This window comes from Oryctolagus cuniculus, chromosome 4, assembly GCF_964237555.1.
Source record: "Oryctolagus cuniculus chromosome 4, mOryCun1.1, whole genome shotgun sequence".
Lineage (NCBI taxonomy): Eukaryota > Metazoa > Chordata > Mammalia > Lagomorpha > Leporidae > Oryctolagus > Oryctolagus cuniculus.
Genome location: NC_091435.1, coordinates 55269128 through 55288391, shown reverse-complemented (window position 1 = coordinate 55288391; position 19264 = coordinate 55269128). Strand labels below are relative to the sequence as shown.

The 19264-nt window shown below is 42.0% G+C and overlaps 1 protein-coding gene across 8 annotated transcripts in view; it reads right to left on the bottom strand.

Annotated features, from left to right (window-relative positions):
* TFG (trafficking from ER to golgi regulator) overlaps positions 1-17097 on the bottom strand; it is a 41453-nt gene extending 24356 nt beyond the window's left edge. For 2 of the 8 annotated variants that reach the window (XM_008267035.4, XM_008267038.4), the window contains exons 1-3: positions 16921-17097; positions 11041-11267; positions 6545-6628 (exon numbers count right to left, since the gene is read on the bottom strand). In XM_008267035.4, the coding sequence (XP_008265257.1) occupies positions 6545-6628; positions 11041-11224 (268 nt within the window). In that variant the 5' untranslated portion in view covers positions 11225-11267; positions 16921-17097. Of the gene's footprint in view, positions 1-6544; positions 6629-11040; positions 11268-16122; positions 16141-16774 lie in introns of those variants that run through there. The other 6 variants (XM_051819144.2, XM_051819145.2, XM_051819143.2 and 3 more) reach the window with 5 other exon arrangements.
* Positions 17098-19264: the final 2167 nt, after the last annotated feature.

Genomic DNA, 19264 nt, shown 5'->3' with positions numbered 1-19264 from the left:
GAAATACTCTCATGGGCTATGACTTTTTAACATGACTGGGATAAGAATGCTTTTCTTAGTTTTTCTCCTTTAACTTGTTACATGAAAAATAGTATTAGAATTTCTAATTTAAACTAACATCCTACTCCTTGGATGAGTTATCTTGGCAATGTAGTATTTTAGTATTCACTCAATGTTAATATTTAGTGTTTAGTATCTATATTCATAAAAGATATTAGTCTGTATTTTTACTGGAGCAGATTAAAGCCCTGGCCTGAAGCGCTGGCATCCCATATGGGCACCAGTTCTAGTCCCGGCTGCTCCTCTTTGGATCCAGCTCTAAGCTATGACCTGGGATAGCGGTAGAAGATGGCCCTAGTCCTTGGGCCCCTGTACCTGCCTGGAAGACCCGGAAGAAGCTCCTGACTCCTGGCTTCAGATTGGCACAGCTCCAGCCGCTGCAGCCAACTGGGAAGTGAACCAGCGGATGGAAGATCTCTCTCTGTCTCTACCTCTCTCTGTAACACTGTTTTTCAAATAAATAAAAAATAAACCTTTTAAAAAAAGATTATATTAACACCAGGGGCCGGCGCTGAGGCTTAGTGGGTAAAGCTGCTGCCTGCAGTGCTGACATCCCATGTGGGCATGGGTTTGAATTCCAGCTGCTTCACTCCCGATCCAGCTCTCTGTTATGGCCTGGGAAAGCAGCAGAAGATGGCCCAAAATGTTGGGCCCCTGCACCCACGTGGGAAACCCAGAGGAAAATCCTGGCTCCTGGCTTTGGATTGGCACAACTCTAGCCATTAGGGGAGTATACCAGTGGAATGGAAGACTTCTCTCTGCCTCAATGTAACTCTGCCTTTCAAATAAATACATGAATCTTTTTTAAAAAATTTAAAAAAGGTTATATTAACCCCATAATAATGAGTTAGTATATATTCCCTCCCTGCCTATTCTTGAAATAGTCTGAATTACGTGTTGTTTACGTACTGGGAAGAATGACTGGTTCAATTTGTTTAATGTAAGTTTTCTTTTTCTTGAACTACTTTGACAATTAAATTTAACTATTAAATTGCCAACGTCTCCTAAGTTTTCCAGTTAAAATAGTTATTGACAAAAATTATCATTATTTTGTTTCCATTTTATTTGCAGTTATGCTCCATTTCACTCTTCATGTTTTATATCCATTGATCTTTGTCTCATGTTTCCAAAACTGCTGATCCTATCAATTCCTGGACTTCTACTTTTTATTATTTCCTTCAAAGCATATGGATTTATTTTGTCAATTTTTAAACCTGAATACGTAGCTCATAAACTTTCAGCCTAATTTCACGAATCGAAGTATTTAAAGCTATAAATATTCTTCCATATACAGGTTAGCATATTCTTAATCACTTTGTTATGTACAAGTCATTATCTAATTCCCATTATGATTTCTTCTTGAAGTTGGGTTATTTAAAAGTGTACTTTGTAACTAGAAGTAGCAGGAGTTTGGTTATATTTGTTGTCCCACGATTTCTAAGTAGCCCAGAGAATATGACCTCTAGGATTTCTCTTGTTAGTTTTGACATATCACAGAAAACTTGTTACACAGTTAACTTTTTTTCTAGCTCTTTGCCTTCAAATTCTGCATAATAATCTTCTAGTGTATCTCTTTTTTTTTATTTTTTTTTATTTTTTTATTTTTTGACAGGCAGAGTGGACAGTGAGAGAGAGAGAGACAGAGAGAAAGGTCTTCCTTTTTGCCGTTGGTTCACCCTCCAATGGCCGCTGCGGCCGGCGCGCTGCGGCCGGCGCACCGCGCTGATCCGATGGCAGGAGCCAGGAGCCAGGTGCTTTTCCTGGTCTCCCATGGGGTGCAGGACCCAAGCACCTGGGCCGTCCTCCACTGCACTCCCTGGCCACAGCAGAGGGCTGGCCTGGAAGAGGGGCAACCGGGACAGAATCCGGAGCCCCGACCGGGACTAGAACCCGGTGTGCCGGCGCCGCTAGGCGGAGGATTAGCCTAGTGAGCCGCGGCGCCGGCCTCTAGTGTATCTCTTAAAACCAGCATGTAACTTGATTTTTACCTTCAGTAAGAAATTCGGTCTTTTAAATGGTGTATGTATTCAGTTTCTGCTTATGGCAATCAGTATTTTGTGCTGTTTATCAAGCTTTCCCTCTCCTTTCGTCCTTTCCCATTTTTTTTTAAAGATTTATTTTTATTAATTTGAAAGACGGAGTTACAGAGAGAGGTAGAGACAGAGACAGAGAGGTCTTCCATCCGCTGGTTCACTCCCAAGATGGCTGCAACGGCCAGAGCTGTGCCAATCTGAAGCCAGGAGTCAAGAGCTTCCTCTGGGTCCACCCACGTGGGTACAGGGGCACAAGGACTTGGGCCATCTTCTACTGCTATCCCAGGCCACAGCAGAGAATTGGATCAGAAGAGGAGCAGCTGGGACTAGAACTGACGCCCAAAGGGGATGCTGGTGCTTCAGGTCAGGGCCTTAACCTGCTGTGCCACAGCACTGGCCCCTCCCATTTTCTAGTTAAGGAATGGGTCCCCTGTTTTCCTTGTTTCCCTCTCTACCAGCTATTTCTAATGTTATAGCAACCTTTAATTTAAAAATTCTAAAATTAATTGCAATCTTGCTCAAAAACAAATCCTTAAAATACTTGATTCCTATCGTCCCATCCTGTTTTACATATAATTATGGCTCAGTATTTTTGATCCAACTTTTCCTATTCCCCAATATACTGTTTTTTACAATACATGCCCTTTTAAATCTACATGTTACCCAATTTATTTGTCACAATTGCTTCTTGCATCTTTCACCACTTTCAGGACTTGATTTTCTTCTTGGTAAAAAACAAAAATTCTAATAAGAACCAGCGAGTGGTAAATTTTTTTTGTTCAAAATGTTATTTCCCCTTAATTCCTTAGTTTTAGTTGGTCTACAATATACTACTTTTCTAGTTATTTTTCTTAACCATTTGAATGAATGATTCTACTACCTTCTAGCTTTTACCATTACCGTGAAGTCTACTAAGAGATTAACTGCTTCACAGATAGAAGTCCTACCCTCTCTAGCTACTTTTAAAATAATCTGTTTTATATATTTTCCAGTCTTGTGGCAGTATGTCTTGTGGAGATTTATTTTTACTTATCCTGCTCACAACTGTGTCTCCTCAATCTGAGGATGTATATCTTCTGTAATTCTTGCCTTTAACCACGACCTTTGAATATATTTCTACTCCACTCTCCTTTCCTTCTTCAAATTCTTTATAGAAACATATTGGACTTTATTATTCTCGATTATTCTCGGCTTTTCTTTTTTTTTTTTTTTTTTTTTTTTGCTTTATTCTCTAATTCCTTTGGACTTCCTTTTCTAATTCTGTTTTTACCTGTCACAAATCTACTTTTTCTTATTTTATATATTTATTTAAAAAGGCAGAGAAAAGACAGACCTAAGAACAGAGAGTTCCTATTCACTGGTTCACTTCCCAAATGCCAGGGACAGACAGGTGCTCGACCAGGTAGAAGCTGAGAGCCAGGAAGTCAATCCAGGTCTCCCATACTGGTGGCAGGAACCCATCAACTCCGGCCTTCATGTGCTGCCTCCCAGGGTGCATGTTAGCAGAAAATTGGAATCAAGAGCAGAGCCAGGTGCTGCTTAACCTATCTACTTAGTATTTAATTCCAATCAGATTTTTCATTTCTAAGTTACCTTAAGTTCTTTCTCTAAAACCTATTTTTATACTGCCATGTCCTTGTATTCTTATTCCCTCTGTGTCTTTATCAACTATTGACACATTTTATAGTCTATCACTTCTATTAACTGAAGTTCTTATACATCTCAATCCTGCTAATTGTGCCTTATTTCTTGCTTACATGAACTATTCTATGTGTTTTACAGTTTTGAGCTTCAAGTTCATCAAAAGATTTCGTCAGTGAACAATCTATGTGACCTGAATCGAGAATACACCTCTCCAGAGATTTTTACACTGCTTCTGCTATTTTTTGATAGTGATATTTGGGCTTGAAAGTTCCCCAAATATTTCAATTGCTTAAATTTAAAATCAACCCATGTAAGATCATGGTTTTACATCCTCAAAGAAGACTTCCAAACCTCTGACAAGCCATGGTGTAAGAATCGTTTTCTTGATTTTTCCTGTGTCATGGGAGAAATTTGCTTTCTACAATAGTCTTTTCAGAATATAGTCCATTCATGTTGTGACTCAGGGTGATCCTGTGCCTGGCTGGGAGACTGCCTGCCTAGACCATGCAGGAGGTTAAGAAGACCTGGCACACAATGGCCCCTGGGAAAAACCCTGGTCCAGGGCTCAGCACAGAGACCCCCACATATGACCTAATGGCAGGCACAGGGGTCCCAGCCACATTTCCCCCACCCCCACCTCCAGTTGAGGGGCCTTGTAACTATCAACTAGGTAAACAGCTCCCGGGTGTGGCCCAGACCCAAAAGACCACCTGGAAGGCTACATGGACTATGTGACCTTCAAGCTGACTGGAGAAGCACAGAGGCTCCAGTATAGGCTTTATCCTATAGAATTAGTGTTGCTACCCTGAGCTAGCTACTGCCCTTTGCCTGCCCCATAAAGCTTGTGCCTAACTGCTAATAAACAGACATGTTCACCGAAACTGTCTCCAGTGCTTCTTGTTGAAGAATACTATCATCCCACCATCCCAACAGTATGGGCCTCACAGGATGAGCCCACAAATGTCAAATGGCAAGTTCTTAGATTATGCAAACAAAATATACCATTACCACTAAGATCACCTACATCTGAGTTTTAGGTACTTTTGGCCTTGGTTTTTAGTTCCATCTATTTTTTGGTCCTTGACTTTCCTGGGTAAGCCACATTATATAATCCAAAAAAATGTATTTGTGATAGTTTATTTAGCATGTCCTCAGGGTTCTTTAAGGGAGAGTTTTCAGATTATCCAATCTATCTTTCACCTAGCCAACAACTATTTTATAATCAATACTGTAAAAGATGTTTTAAGAATACGGGGCCAGCACTATGGCTAGCAGGTAAAGCCTCCGCCTGCAGTGCTGGCATCCCATATGGGAGCTGGTTCAAGACCCGGCTGTTCCACTTCCGGCCCAGGTCTCTGCTATGGCCTGGTAAAGCAGCAGAAGATGGCCCAACTCCTTGGGTCCCTGCACCCACGTGGGAAACCAGGAAGAAGCTCCTGACTCCTGGTTTTGGATCGGCACAGCTCCAGCTGTTGCAGCCATCTGGGGAGTGAACCAGCAAATGGAAGACACCTCTCTCCCTCTCCCCCCACCCCCCACCTCTCCTCTCTCTGTGTAACTATGATTTTCAACTAAAATAAATAAATCTTAAAAAAAGAATTCTTAAAACAATTTTGTTATTAACATTTTAAAATGATTCAGTCATCCTTCCTAGCTGTAGATGAAACAGATAAAATTAAATCAGTGGACTACAATATTTTATGAAATATAAGGTTCACAAATTTAATAAAATAAAATAAAAAGGGGCTGGTGCCATGATGCAGCAAGTTAAGCCATCACCTGAGATGCCAGTATCCCACATGGGGGCTGGTTCAAGTCCCAACTGCTCCAATTCCAATCCAGCTCCCTACTAATGTGCCTGGGAAGGAGTGAAGGATGGCCCAAGTGCTTTAGCGCCTATACCCACATGGGAGACCAGAATGAAGCTCTAGGATCCTGAAACTCTATGTTCCAGGCTTTAGCCTGGCTCAGCCTCAGCCATTGTGATCATCTGGTGAACGAACCAGTGGATGGATGATATCTCCATCTCAAACTCTGCCTTTCAAATAAATAATTAAAAATAAATAAAACATGCACAAGAAAGAAAAAGCAAGATTTTATTTTTAGATAATCGCTCTACCACTTCAAACTCTGTAATAATTTCTATTTTGTTCCTTAAGTGTTCTGTCTTACAAATCTAATAAGATCTGCAAGAAAACATAAGCTAAACAATTAAAATTAGTCTTTTATTTATTTATATCACACCTTTCTCTAATCCTTAAGTACTCCTTGAAAAATAGTGTCTTAAGTAACAGGTTTATGTTAAGTCCTGAGAGTAAATAACATCATACTAGATTATAAAGGAAGATATTTATAAATGCTTAGCAAACTCAGAGGTAGTTTTAACCCTGATATTATTTTTAGCCTTGATAATCAATAAAATTGCTATATATACTATTTAGTGTAATAAAGCAAATATAGAATTTCAGACATGTCTGTTTTCTATTAATCTTTCAAAAATACAAGTATCTTAACAAATCACAATTCTGACAGCGCAAAATTAAAGCTGTAATTCTCTATTAGAGATAGCTAAGTAATATCTGACTTCAAAAACCAAACTTTAACATATTCTGTTAATAAAATTTGTATCATATTTTAAAACACACATAGCCAAAAACCTTAAGTAATTTTAAACTACCTGAAAGCAAATTAATTTCAGCACCTTTTGGACAACTTATCGCTTAATTCTAAGTCATTAAAAGGAAAAACCCAAAAAGTCTTTAATAAAATGCAGTGAATAGTAAAGTTATCAGAAGTTTATCACTCACCAAACAATGTCAGTTTCAGTATCCTACTACACTGAATTGCAAAGGAAAGGTCAGAACTATCAAAAATTGTTATAAGATCTCCATCTGAAATTAAAAAAAAATATAATTGAGTAAACTAGGACATATGTAAAATTAACATCCAAAATCAAAATTTTGGATAATTAGAATAATAAATTAGAATCCCCTACAACAAACTTAAACAAACATTAAAGGATCATATTTGTTCAAACAATACTAAACCAATATTGTTTATTACTCTTACAGCAAGGTATTTATCATATCTTCATGTGAAAACCCACAGCTAAGGTTAATGCACTAAGTATATGAATTCTTAGTCACTAGAAAAAGATTCATAGCAGCAACAAAGCAAACTATTAGTTTAGACTGAAATATTTCAATTTCAAAAAATGTAAATACATTTATCAAAAGTAAAATAAAGATGTCCAAGCTTCAAATCTTAACTCAGAATACAATAAAATGTATCAACAGAAATGAAAATAAAGTCACACACAAAAATAATTGAAGGAATTGCAAAAAACAAATTTTTGCAGAACTGCTTTAACAAGTAGACAATAGAGCTTTTCAGGTCACTGACCATTTTGATAATAAGATGAAAATTATCAAGTCTCTCCCAGAAAAATATGTATATATACACAAACTAGAGCACATTTAAAAAGAATACTATAATAACCATATCAACTACATGTTTAAAAAGCTTTCAAAGATAGCTTTCAAAGCTTTCCTATAGATCCTCTTTCTGAGAGATTCCTGAGAGAGTCAGAGTAAAAGCAGAAAAGAAGCCAAGACATGGAGTTGGCCTTGGGTCTCTGCAGGGTTTTCTTTATAGACAGAGTTCGGTAAAGAAGAGTTTTGTCCTGGGGAGGCCAACAAGCTGCTCCAGATGCTCCGCTGCACCCATTTATTTTTTTTAAAGACGTATTTATTTATCTGAAAGTCAGAGTTACAGAGAGTGGAAGGGAGAAAGGCAGAGGGGTAGGGAGAGAACAACTTGATCAAATTAAGGCACACATTTGGTAGACAAAGGTGAAAATCAATGTCTTTTAAGTAGGTAAGAGTACCATGGAAAAGAACCAGAAAAAAAAATCACTTTCCTTTTCCTTAACATGAGTTGACTCAAAAATTACAGTTTGGGGTACTCTTCTATCGTATATCACAAAAAGGAGAATACACCTGTTACTAGATGACCTGCTTAGTTCATTACTAGTGATTCACTCTCCCTTTCCACAATGGAAGTTGTATAAAGTGGCTGCCCAGCCAGGAATGACATTTTCCAACCCATTTGCATCTCAGCAAACCCACATGATTGACTGGTTTCCAGCCAATGTGAGTGGACAGAAATGACAACATCACCTCAAGGCCTTGAAAGTAAAATCACTTCACACTCTTATCTTTATCCATCTGCCTGATAGGTGTCAATCCCCAATGTGTTGAACATAGCTTCTGTCAGCCTGGGTCCCTAAATGACCTCGAGTGTTAAATTATTGAAATTTTAAGAATTCTATTATAGCAGCTGACATTACTTCTTTTTATAGATTTTAAGTGAAAGGCAGAGAGTGAGATAAAGAGAGATAAAGAGATCTTCCAGTAAGCTGATTCATTCCACAAATGGCCACAACAGCCCAGAATGGGTCAGGCTGAAGTCAGGAGTCTGAGATTCCATTTGGGTCTCCCATGTAGGCTGGCAGGTCGAAGCACTTGGGACATCTTCCACTGCTTTCCCAGGCACAGTAGCAGGAATATACTAGATAGGGAAGCAGAGCAGTTGGGACTCAAACCAACATTCCAATATGGGATGCTGGTGACACAAACAGCAGCTTAACTGGCTGTGCCACCAGACCCAGTTAACATTACTTTAAAGCACCATTCAGAGAGACAGAGAAGTTATTAGTGATAAGAAGAAAACCAAGATAAACACAGTATCAGAGATATTAAGAGATCAGAGTATTTGAAAAAGGATAGTGTGAACAGCAACATCAAATCTGGTGATCATGCTGTGGCTTAGTGGGTTAAGCTGCCGCCTGCAGTGCCAGCATCCTATATGGGCACCAGTTTGAGTTCTAGCTGCTCCACTTCCAATCCAGCTCCCTGCTAATGCACCTGAAAAAAGCAGTAGAGAATAGCCCAAGTGCTTGGGTCCCTGCCACATAGGAGACCTGGAAGAAGCTCCTGGCTTCGGTTTGACTCAGCTCTGCCCCAGCCCTGGCTTTTATGGCCATTTGAAGAATGAACCAGAAGTGTAAGATCTCTCTCTCCCTCTCTCTCTAACTGCCTTTCAAATAAAAAATAAACATTTAAGGGGGAAAAAAAGCTAAAATAGACTGTAAAGTAATAAAGATACTGGTAATTGCCTAAAGAACAAATTTCAGTAGAGATGTTAACAAAGAAGGCAGATTAAAAAATAGGAAGGGGCTGGTGTTGTGACACAGAACGTCAGAGCCATTGCCTGCGATGCACACATTCCATATGGGAACCATTTCATGTCCTGGCTGCTCTAATTTGAATCCAGCTCCCTGATACTTCGGAAGATAGCCCATGTGTTTGGGCCCCTACCACCTATCTGGGAGACCTCCATGAAGCTACCAGTTCCTTGCTTCAGCCTTGCCCAGCCCTGGCCATTACAGCCATCTGTGGAGTAAACCAGTAGATGGAAGATCTCTCTGACTCCCCTTCTAACCCTGACTTTCAAATAAATAAATCTAAATATATATAGATATAGATATAGATATAGATATAGATATAGATATGAAATAGTGCTGTAATTCTACTGTGTGACTGATGAAACATTTGTCATACAAAATCTATCTTCATAAAAACTTTGAAGGTCAAATGATCCTGGGAACATTTCACACTATAAAATTATAATATACATCAGCACATTATATACTCTGAAAAATTCCTGCAACAAACACATTTGTCTTTGGATAAACTAGCTTTTCTCTAATTAGTTGACTATGAAATCTTTTTTCATTCAATATATACTGCTATCCCTTTCACTCTGGGAAATACACATGGAAATGTGATATATATACACGAGGGACTACTACTCAGCCAAGAAAAGGATAAAATCTTGCCTTTCACAATAAAATGGATGTAACTGGAGACCATTATACTCAGTGAAATAACCTAGTCCCAAAGACAAATATCATTTATTTTCTCTGATTTGTGTTAACTTATAGAGGACAAAAAGAATGTAATGTATATAAGTGAAAATGACATTTTGAGATTTGGTGATTGTTTGTAGCTCCTGTCTATATTCCTAAGAAACAGTGTTTTTCTCCTTACTACTTGTTGAATTATTTATTTAGTGGAGGATTAAGCTTGTTATTATAAAGTAAATTGAAGGCCGGCTTCACGGCTCACTAGGCTAATCCTCCGCCTTGCGGCGCCGGCACACCGGGTTCTAGTCCCGGTCGGGGCACTGGATTCTGTCCCGGTTGCCTCTCTTCCAGGCCAGCTCTCTGCTGTGGCCAGGGAGTGCAGTGGAGGATGGCCCAAGTCCTTGGGCCCTGCACCCCATGGGAGACCAGGATAAGTACCTGGCTCCTGCCATCGGATCAGCACAGTACGCCGGCCACAGCGCGTAGGCTGCGGCGGCCATTGGAGGGTGAACCAACGGCAAAGGAAGACCTTTCTCTCTGTCTCTCTCTCTCTCACTGTCCACTCTTCCTGTCAAAAATAAATAAATAAATAAAGTAAATTGAAAGCATGTCACTGCAAAAATTAAAAGGAAAAAACAAAGAAGGAGAGAGTCATAGCAAGGGAGGAAAAGAGGGTAGGATGGGAGGTATCATTATGCTCTTAAAACTGCATATATAAGCCGGCGCCGTGGCTCAATAGGCTAATCCTCCACCTTGCGGCGCCGGCACACCGGGTTCTAGTCCCGGTTGGGGCGCCGGATTCTGTCCCGGTTGCCCCTCTTCCAGGCCAGCTCTCTGCTATGGCCAGGGAGTGCAGTGGAGGATGGCCCAGGTGCTTGGGCCCTGCACCCCATGGGAGACCAGGAAAAGCACCTGGCTCCTGGCTCCTGCCAGGATCAGCGCGGTGCGCCGGCTGCAGCGGCGGCCATTGGAGGGTGAACCAGCGGCAAAAGGAAGACCTTTCTCTCTCTGTCTCTCTCTCTCACTGTCCACTCTGCCTGTCAAAAAAAAAAAAAAAAAAAAAAAAACTGCATATATAAAATAGATAAATCTATCCCCTTTATATAAATATTTTACTTAAGAAAAAAAAAGCAAAATGGAAGCCAGAAGAGTATGGGTAAACAAAGGGAAAAATACTTGTAAAAAAGTATATTAACTTATAAATAATTATACTAATGATCTGAACATCCCATTAAATAAATAAAAGAAGGGGGCCACTCAAATACCATGAAGGGGGAAGACAGAGTCCAATGACTATAGGCAAAAAAAAAAAAAAAAAAAAAAAAAAAACACATACTATGTGTTAACTCTTACAAACCAGGTTTAAAAATACTTTACCTTCATCTTTATACTTTATTGTAACTTCATCATTACTCAGAAGTTTTCCTCGGAAAACTCGTTGCATCATTAGCACTAATTCATCATAAGTAATATCTTCATTATGAATGGGAATTCGTCGAATATCCTCCCCAAGTTGAGCTTTGATGATTAGCTTTCCGCTTAGGTCCAACTGTCCATTCATGGTGGATTCCAGGATGTTCTATTTATATTAGTCTAGAGAAAAACTGATAAAAAGACTCTTATTTAATAAAACAATAAAACATCTTAAAATCTGAAAGCACATTTATTGTTGGAATCTAAGAAATGCTGGCTCTTTAAAGAGACTCATTGCTCATGACCATCTTCATGTTAAAATGGTCTAGAGGCAACTTTATTATGTATTTTATATCTACTACTATCTTATCTACATGTTTAACTGCTAACTTCACATTACCATGCAGATTTCTAACATGTCTACAAACAAGTTCCTGATCTTCTACTAAAACTGCATCTCCCAAAGTCTTCCCTAATTCATTTGGTGACAAGTCCTTTCTTCCAGTTGTTCAAGACCAAAAAGAAACACACACACACACACACACACACACACACACGGTTCCTCTCTTTTTCTCACATCCTTGACCTTCAAACTTAGCTTTAAGCTATCTCCAGAACCCAACCACCTCAATCACTATCAAGCTGATCCAAGTCACTATCACCACCTACCTAAATGATTACAAAAGACTTCTAACTGGTCTGCCTGCTTTTTATCTTTGCCTACTTTCACAACCTATTCTTAGCACATCAGATTTATCATGTTATTTATCCTGTTAAAATCTAATGTTGCTCAGCTCAAAACCTTCCAATATATTCCTCACTTCCTACCTGGCCCTACTACTCATCCCCACCACATTCATACTTCAAGCTCTTTTCTCAACTTGAAGCTATACACTTCCTACTCCGCATGCCTTGATCCTTTTCATACAACTCAAATGAATCATGTTCCTGATCAAATGTCAATTTCTCAGAAGTCTTCCCTAACCATCTAATTTAAAACAGGGCACGCACGACATGTGTTAAATTGCTGCTTAGGATACCTGTGTCCCATATTGGAGTACCTGGCTCAAGCCCTGCTACTCTGCTTCTAATCAAGCTTCCCACTAATGAGCCTCAGAGGCAGATGATGGTTCAAGTACTTGAGTCCCTGCCACCCACAAGAAGAGACAAGGACTAAGTTTCCAGCTCCTTGCTTTGGCCTGGACCAGCACCAGCGATACAGACATTTGGTGACTAAACGAGCAAATGGAAGATCATTCTCTCTCTTTATAAAAAAAATTTTAAATTTAAAATAAAAAAAACATTTAAAAATAAAATGAATCCCCCAGGGCAGGCATTTGGTCTAGCAATTGAATGTCAACCTTCCCATATCAGAGTGCCTGGGTTCAAGTCCAAGTTCCATTCCTGATTCCAGTTTCCTGCTAATGTGCACTCTGGGCAGTAGCAAGTGATGGCTCAAGTGGCTGTGTCCCTGTAACCCACATGGGAGACCTGGATTGGGTTTCCAGCTCTTCAGTCTGGTCCATCCCCAGAAGATGCAGACATCTGGAAAGTGAACTAGCAGACAGGAGTTATCCATCTGTCTTCAAATATTTTTTAAAGGCTCCTCTTACCATCTTGGTTTCGTTTTGTTCCAAGCACTTAGCAGTACTATCAGAAATTAAAAATTTATTAATTTTCACTGTTCTTTCTACTCAAAGGTAGGAAGCAAACAGTGCCCAACACATGATAATCATCCCACAATTCTTAAAGAGAGAAACAATTAGCTTCAAACTTCTATTAACTTAAATATCTAAATGTTAACCCACAAAAAAGTGAACACTACAACAGAGCCTCAAATTTTCCAATATAAGAAAGATCTCTTAAGTATTTTGAGAAAGAACAAATCAGTGATACCTGCTAAGCTTTCTTTTTATTTATTTTTATTCTTTTGAAAGGCAGAGAGAAAAACAAGATAGTTAACTCCCATCTGCTGGTTCACTCCACCAAATGCCCACAGTAGATGGGGCTGGGCCAGGCTGAAGCCAGGAGCTAGAACACAACCCAGGTCCCCACATTAGGTGGCAAGGATCCAAGAACTTGAGGCCATTACCTGCTGCCTTACAGGATATACAATATCTGGAAGCCGGATCAGACGCAGAGGTGGGATGCAAGCCCAGGAACTCTGATATAGGATGCGAGTCTCCTAAGTGGCATCTTAACTGCTGTGCCAAACACACACCCTTCCCTTTCTAATGAGACTGCCAGCTACGGTGCTACACAGTCCATAACCCTACCTTATAGAGTGAGTGTTTATGATCAGACTGCATACTTTAAAGACAAAAGACAGTATCAGAGAATTAGCCACTAAATAATAATTTGCCACAGAGATTTTCCCTTTTGGGCTTTAATCTTATTTTGGGGTTATCCAGTGTAATCATCTGAAATTATTTTATAATCTTATATTCAAGTTCTCTTGTAATTTAAATGATTACTAAAGGCTAATATCTCTTCTCAAGGCCAAGATGTTCCTGATGTGTTATCTATAATCACTGAGCATTTCCTTAACACAACTCCTCCCCCACCCCCAAAGTAAATGATCTCTCAAGGCTGTTTAAGGTGACAACCGCCTCTAAAGGGCTCCATTCTACTCCCAATGTCATGCTTTACTACTGGCACCATTTTGTTTCCTCCTCTTAAATGTATCATTTCATTAACACCAACAAACCTCTTTGCAACCATTCCCATGTCCTTGGTGTGTTTATGTATGAAAGCTGCTTTCCAACCAATCAACTCTTCCAATAGTTGAAAAAAGTTTCCATGAATCCTAAATTATCTCATGAATATTCAATATAAATGTTTTAGTATTTAAACGTCCCATGTCTTTTGATCTAACTATTCCTTAAATTAGGGGTGGGGAACAGCTGGCCCACAGGCAGCATAAGGGCAACGAAATCATTTGGTCTGGCCCTGCCAAGAAGGCAGCTGCAGGTGGGACTCGAAACTTAGTAAATCTGTAACAGGTTAATTTTTAGGTGAATAATTCTGTATGGCCTGCAAATGATGTTATAAATATCCAAATGGCCCTTGGCAGAAAAAAGGTTCCCCAACCCTGCCTTACATGAACGTCTCTAGACTCCCCCACCGCCCTCTAGACAGATTACATCTTATTAATAAATCTTTAATGAAGCAGGACATTAAAAATATCACTCTAAAGTCAATTCAGAATACAATAGACTCTGCTCCACTATCTGGATAGATGCCACATTTATCTTAATGCAAAAGAGAAAGTCAGCCTTTTTATCGGCCAATTCTCACAGTGGATTACTCATGATGATTGTAATTAAACTAAAACCTCTATGAACTACCTCTTAACCTATGAGTCAAACCTGACCGCCACATTCAGGAGAAAACGTGCTGAATATCTACTATGAGCTGAGCTCTATAGTTACTTCAACAAGACGGCAAATATCCCATCTTGTCTGCATTGGCAGCCTGAGACCATGATAAAGTCCTTTCAATAAATAAATGTATTTGTTGCCTTCTCTTACCTACAGAACGTATAAACCAGCAACAATGCCTAAAAGGACCAGTGTAAGATGGTATTACCTATTCCCAGCAGCACCTAGAACACAGCCTGACATACGAAAGGAATTTAAAGAACTGTTTTTGTTCCCTGCACAAAAAAATGAGGCATAACAAAGTTCTGATAAAGGGATTGGTAGGCTGTAATAGCAGGTCAGTTCTCAAGTCAGACTTTCACTTCAGTACCTCGTCTTTGCAGAAGACTCCCCCCTTTCAAATAAGTAAAAATCAAATCTTAAAAATTGACTCTGCACATCAGCTACACTACTTTTTTTTAATTTATTTATTTAAAAGTCAGAGTTACACAAAAGGAGAGGCAGAAAGAAAGAGAGAGAGAGAGAGGAGAGAGAAAAATCAATCTTTCATCTGCTGATTCACTCCCCAATTGGCCACAATAGCCAGAGCTGTGCCAGGCAATAGCAGAGCTGGATCAGAAGTGGAGTGGCCAGGACACAAACTGGCACCGATAAGGGATGCCGGCACTGCAGGTGGCAGCTTTACCCACTATGCCACAGCTCTGGTCCCTACACTACTTATTAAGAGTAAATTCCAACACAAAACATAATTGACAGTATGCCCTTTCGATGGGGGAGGGTGTTGCTCAGTTCCAATAGATCTACAAACTTTTAAGTTGTGTATAGTTTCCAACCACCATGTTTGCCTGTAAATTCACTTTCAATGCTTCCCATTGATTGTAAACACCCTGCAGCCAAGAACTAAGCTTCCGGGGCCAGTGCTGTGGCATAGCGGGTAAAGCCACCGCCTGCAGTGCTGGCATCTCATATGGGCGCCGGTCCAAGTCCTGGCTACTCCACTTCTGATCCAGCTCTCTGCTATGCCCTGGGAAAACAGAAGGCGGCCCAAGTGCTTTGACTCCTGCACCTGTGTGAGAGACCCTTAAGAAGTCCTGGCTTTGGATTGGTGCAGCTATGGCAGGAGCGGCCACCTGGGAAGTGAACCAGGGGATGGAAGACCTCTCTTTCTCTTTCTGCCTCTTTCTCTCTCTGCCTCTATAACTCTGCCTTCAAATAAATAAATATTTTTTAAAAAAGAACCAAGCTTCCTTCTCAAGGAAGTCTGTAGTCATCACCTTAAGACAAACACATTAGTGTCACAAAACAAAAATTTTCCCTTTGAGAGGAAATCTCACCCCATTTCTTTATAGAATGGCAGGATTCTGGTTCTCTTTTACCCTAACAAGGTCTACACTGCTACTTCCCAGAGCTGCTAGTGAGATCCTTCCATTTTCTTCTTCCATCTTAACCCCACCCCCCTCCCCCTGTCCAGAAATGACCTGGCCACTGTGTTAACTCTCCAACAGGTACACTTTTCTCAGCAACGGGGATAAGCTGACATGCCCAAGGTCACATCAGAAAAAACCTGCCTCCTCAACCAGCATCTACCTTCAGTGACCAAACCTCTGCTTCTAGTGACCCTGAGAATTAAGCCCAGCTCCAAATTCAGAGGCGCTGCCTGAGATACCTCCTTAGGGTAGGAGTTTCCTTCAAGAACTCCTACACCGTATCGGCCCTTCATTGTTCCAAAGAACGCAGTGGGTCTGAAAGCCTGCCTACATTCTACACCAGGGACGTCAAGACTCTTGACACTGGCTAATGGGACATGAAGTTTCGAGGGCCTGATTTCTCATGGGCAAAATGAGATATCCTACCAGCGTCTAGATTTGGATGGGTCCTTGCGATGACTAACTGGGATCCGGCACCTACAACACTTAGTACAGGGACAGGGCTCAGCAAACTCCAAAGTTAGCAATCGTCCTCTCTAAAACTGGGCTGGGCCTCCAGACGGCGCATGATTAAGCACTGACACAGTCAAGGAACCAGGGTCCTCTCAAGCGACTCCCCCCCCCCCAATAAAGTATTCCCAGAGCAGCCACTTAGCAATCGCTACCCTTGCAAGCCCCTCTCGGGGTTAAATGCCGGCGACCGCAGGCCTCCCAAAGCGCCTCTGCTCTCTCGGGCAACCCGACCCTTTGGAGGCAGACGGAACCGGCACCAGAGCACTTGTTGGCCCCAAAGCCCCCCAGCTGGGATTGTGCAACCGGGACCGACCGTCAGCACTCTCCCCTCCCCCTCTGCAGCCTCCCCTCCTCCACGCAAGGCCCTGCCCGGCCTACCTCCTCCCCTCCCCGTGGGGTCCCCGGCCTCGGCCCCTCAGGCCGCACCCGCCCCGCGCCGGCAGGTTAGAGCGAGGCCTCCCCGCGGCTCCTAGTCTCCGGGCCTCCTCGGAGGGAGACCGCGCCCCGGACTCCAGCGGCCGTACCAGCTTGCCGAGGCCGCCGCCGCCGCCGCCGCCGCCTCTCCGTGGGTCTGCGCTGACCCGGCCGGGGCGAGGGAAGGCTCGTGGGGGAGGCTGCGGTCACGGCCCGGTCCGTCGCCCTCCGCGGCCGCCGCACTTCGCTCGCAGGCTCGCGCGGGCCCCGGCCAATCGCACAGACCCAACAAGCCTAGCGAGAGCTTGGGCCCAGTACGTGGCAGGTGGGGGAAGGAGAAGGGCGGGAGCAAGATTAAAAAAAAAAAAAATCCGTCCTTTCGCTCCGCCTCTTTGCGAGCAGGCCACTCCAGAGACGCATGCGCAGCGGTGGGCGGCTCGGGCCGGCAGAGGTGTCCCGGCGCTCTCACTGGATGAACGGGTGTAGGACTGTGAGCGGAACGGAAGGCCGCATGCGCAGGGCGTGACCAGGCACTTCCGGCTTTCCTGAAAGCGTGTATTTCCCGTGTCTCGCCCGTGGGCGGGGCTAGACTCCGCAGCCGGCTGAATTTGGGCGTCTTTGCACGTTCGGGTGGGATTTGTTGCGTGACCCTAGTAATTCTCCTCGTTTCATCTCGAAAACACTAACCCTTTTCTCGCCTGCCCTGTACAATCCGTTCATTCGTCGTTGGGCGCCCACACTTGGCCCGGCACTTTGCTTAGGCAGGGGGATGATGAATGAGTGAGTGAGCCAGGAGTTTCCAATTCAACAGGGACACCCGACAGCATTTGTACAACGGGACAAACCTATAATTGTGTGAAGAGAAAATGCTGGGAAATTATGCCTCAGGACTCCAGAAGTCTTTTTTTAAAGGATAAGCCATTTGAGCGCGTCCTACAGAAGTTTCCCGTCTCCCTTACTTACAGCATTTGTGTTGGACATATTTAAGTGCCCTGGCACAGACTGAAGCCTAGACTTTTGTGTGGATGTGAAAAGTGGGACGGTCGAGGAGGGAAGTGTTATTTTTAGAGTTTCGAGGAGCTTTTATCTTCTATTTTAAATTTTTAAAATATACCAAATGGTACTTGGTGAAACATGAAGGCTGATTTCATTCAGAATTTTCACAACAGGTATAGGGAACCCTGCAACAGCAACACCATTTTCAGAAAGTAGGCCCAACTTTGAGTATAGGATTGGCACGTTAGTAGATGAAAATTTACTAAGAGGAAATATGGAGGGAAGAGTGGTTGTGGCGAAGCCATCCTGCCAGCTGAGGGCAGGCCAGGGTGATCAGATAGCGTCTGATCAGGTACTGAAGCTGTGGAGGTTCTTTGCTAGAATCAGACTTTATGAAGAAATGCATATGTGGGCCTCGTAGAAGACTCAGGAGCTGTCTAAAGAAGCCTTGGCTGTTAGAGATTTAGCAAACAGGTGAAACATTTCAAACCCACCTGATTCCCAGTTGTTCCCACCTCAAGAACCTGGTGTAAAATAAATTCAGTTGTTTCTGGGTGAAAAGTTACTCATTTAGTACTGTACATATATGATCTTTTTGCAGTTGTTAAGTCTGAAAATTCAGTTTGAGAGTGAAATGTGAGGATCTTAGATGCTTTTGCCTCTGAGTTGTATTTTCCAACAATTGTGTATGCGACTCTTTGAGCAATTGCTTGCAGGGATTGAGGACTGCAGAAGGAATGAAAGAACAACTTCCTGATTTTCTCCAGAGAATGTTCTCCATTGCTTGTTATTTAAACCTGAGTAATAGGGCCTGCACTGTGGCACAGTGGATTAAGGCACTGTCTGCAGCACCCACAATCCATATGGATACCAGCTGCTCCACTTTCCATCCAGCTCCCTGGTAATGCACCTGGGAAAGCAGCAGAGAATGGCCCAAGTGCCTGGACCCCTGCATCCACATGGGAGACCAAGAGTAAATTGCCTCCTGGCTTCAGATTAGCCCAGCTCCTGCTGTTGCAGCTATTTGGGGAGTGAACCAGCAGATGGAAGATTCTCTCTCTCTCTCTCTCTCTCTCTCTCTCTCTCTCTCTCATCTCTCTCATCCGCTCATCTCTCTCTCTCTCTCTAACTCTTCCAAATGCAGAAATAAATCTTAAAACAGTAATACAGATTGGGGAAATGAACCACTATCCCATAATACTATTCTAGTTGAGATTATTTGGGATTAGGTAAAACCACACTCATTAAAGGCAGAAGTAAAACATTCCCTAAAGGAAGTGAATTATACCATGTACTATCTTCCTAAAAAGAAGTTAGACCCTGAGGCAAAAGATAAGGAGATAAACCTTAGCCTAGCAAGAGGGGAAAGAATTTTGCTCTCTGTGGCTCCCCATGAAGGAGGCACTCACTCAACAGCCCTGCCATTGAGAAAAAATAAGCTCACCCATATCACACTGT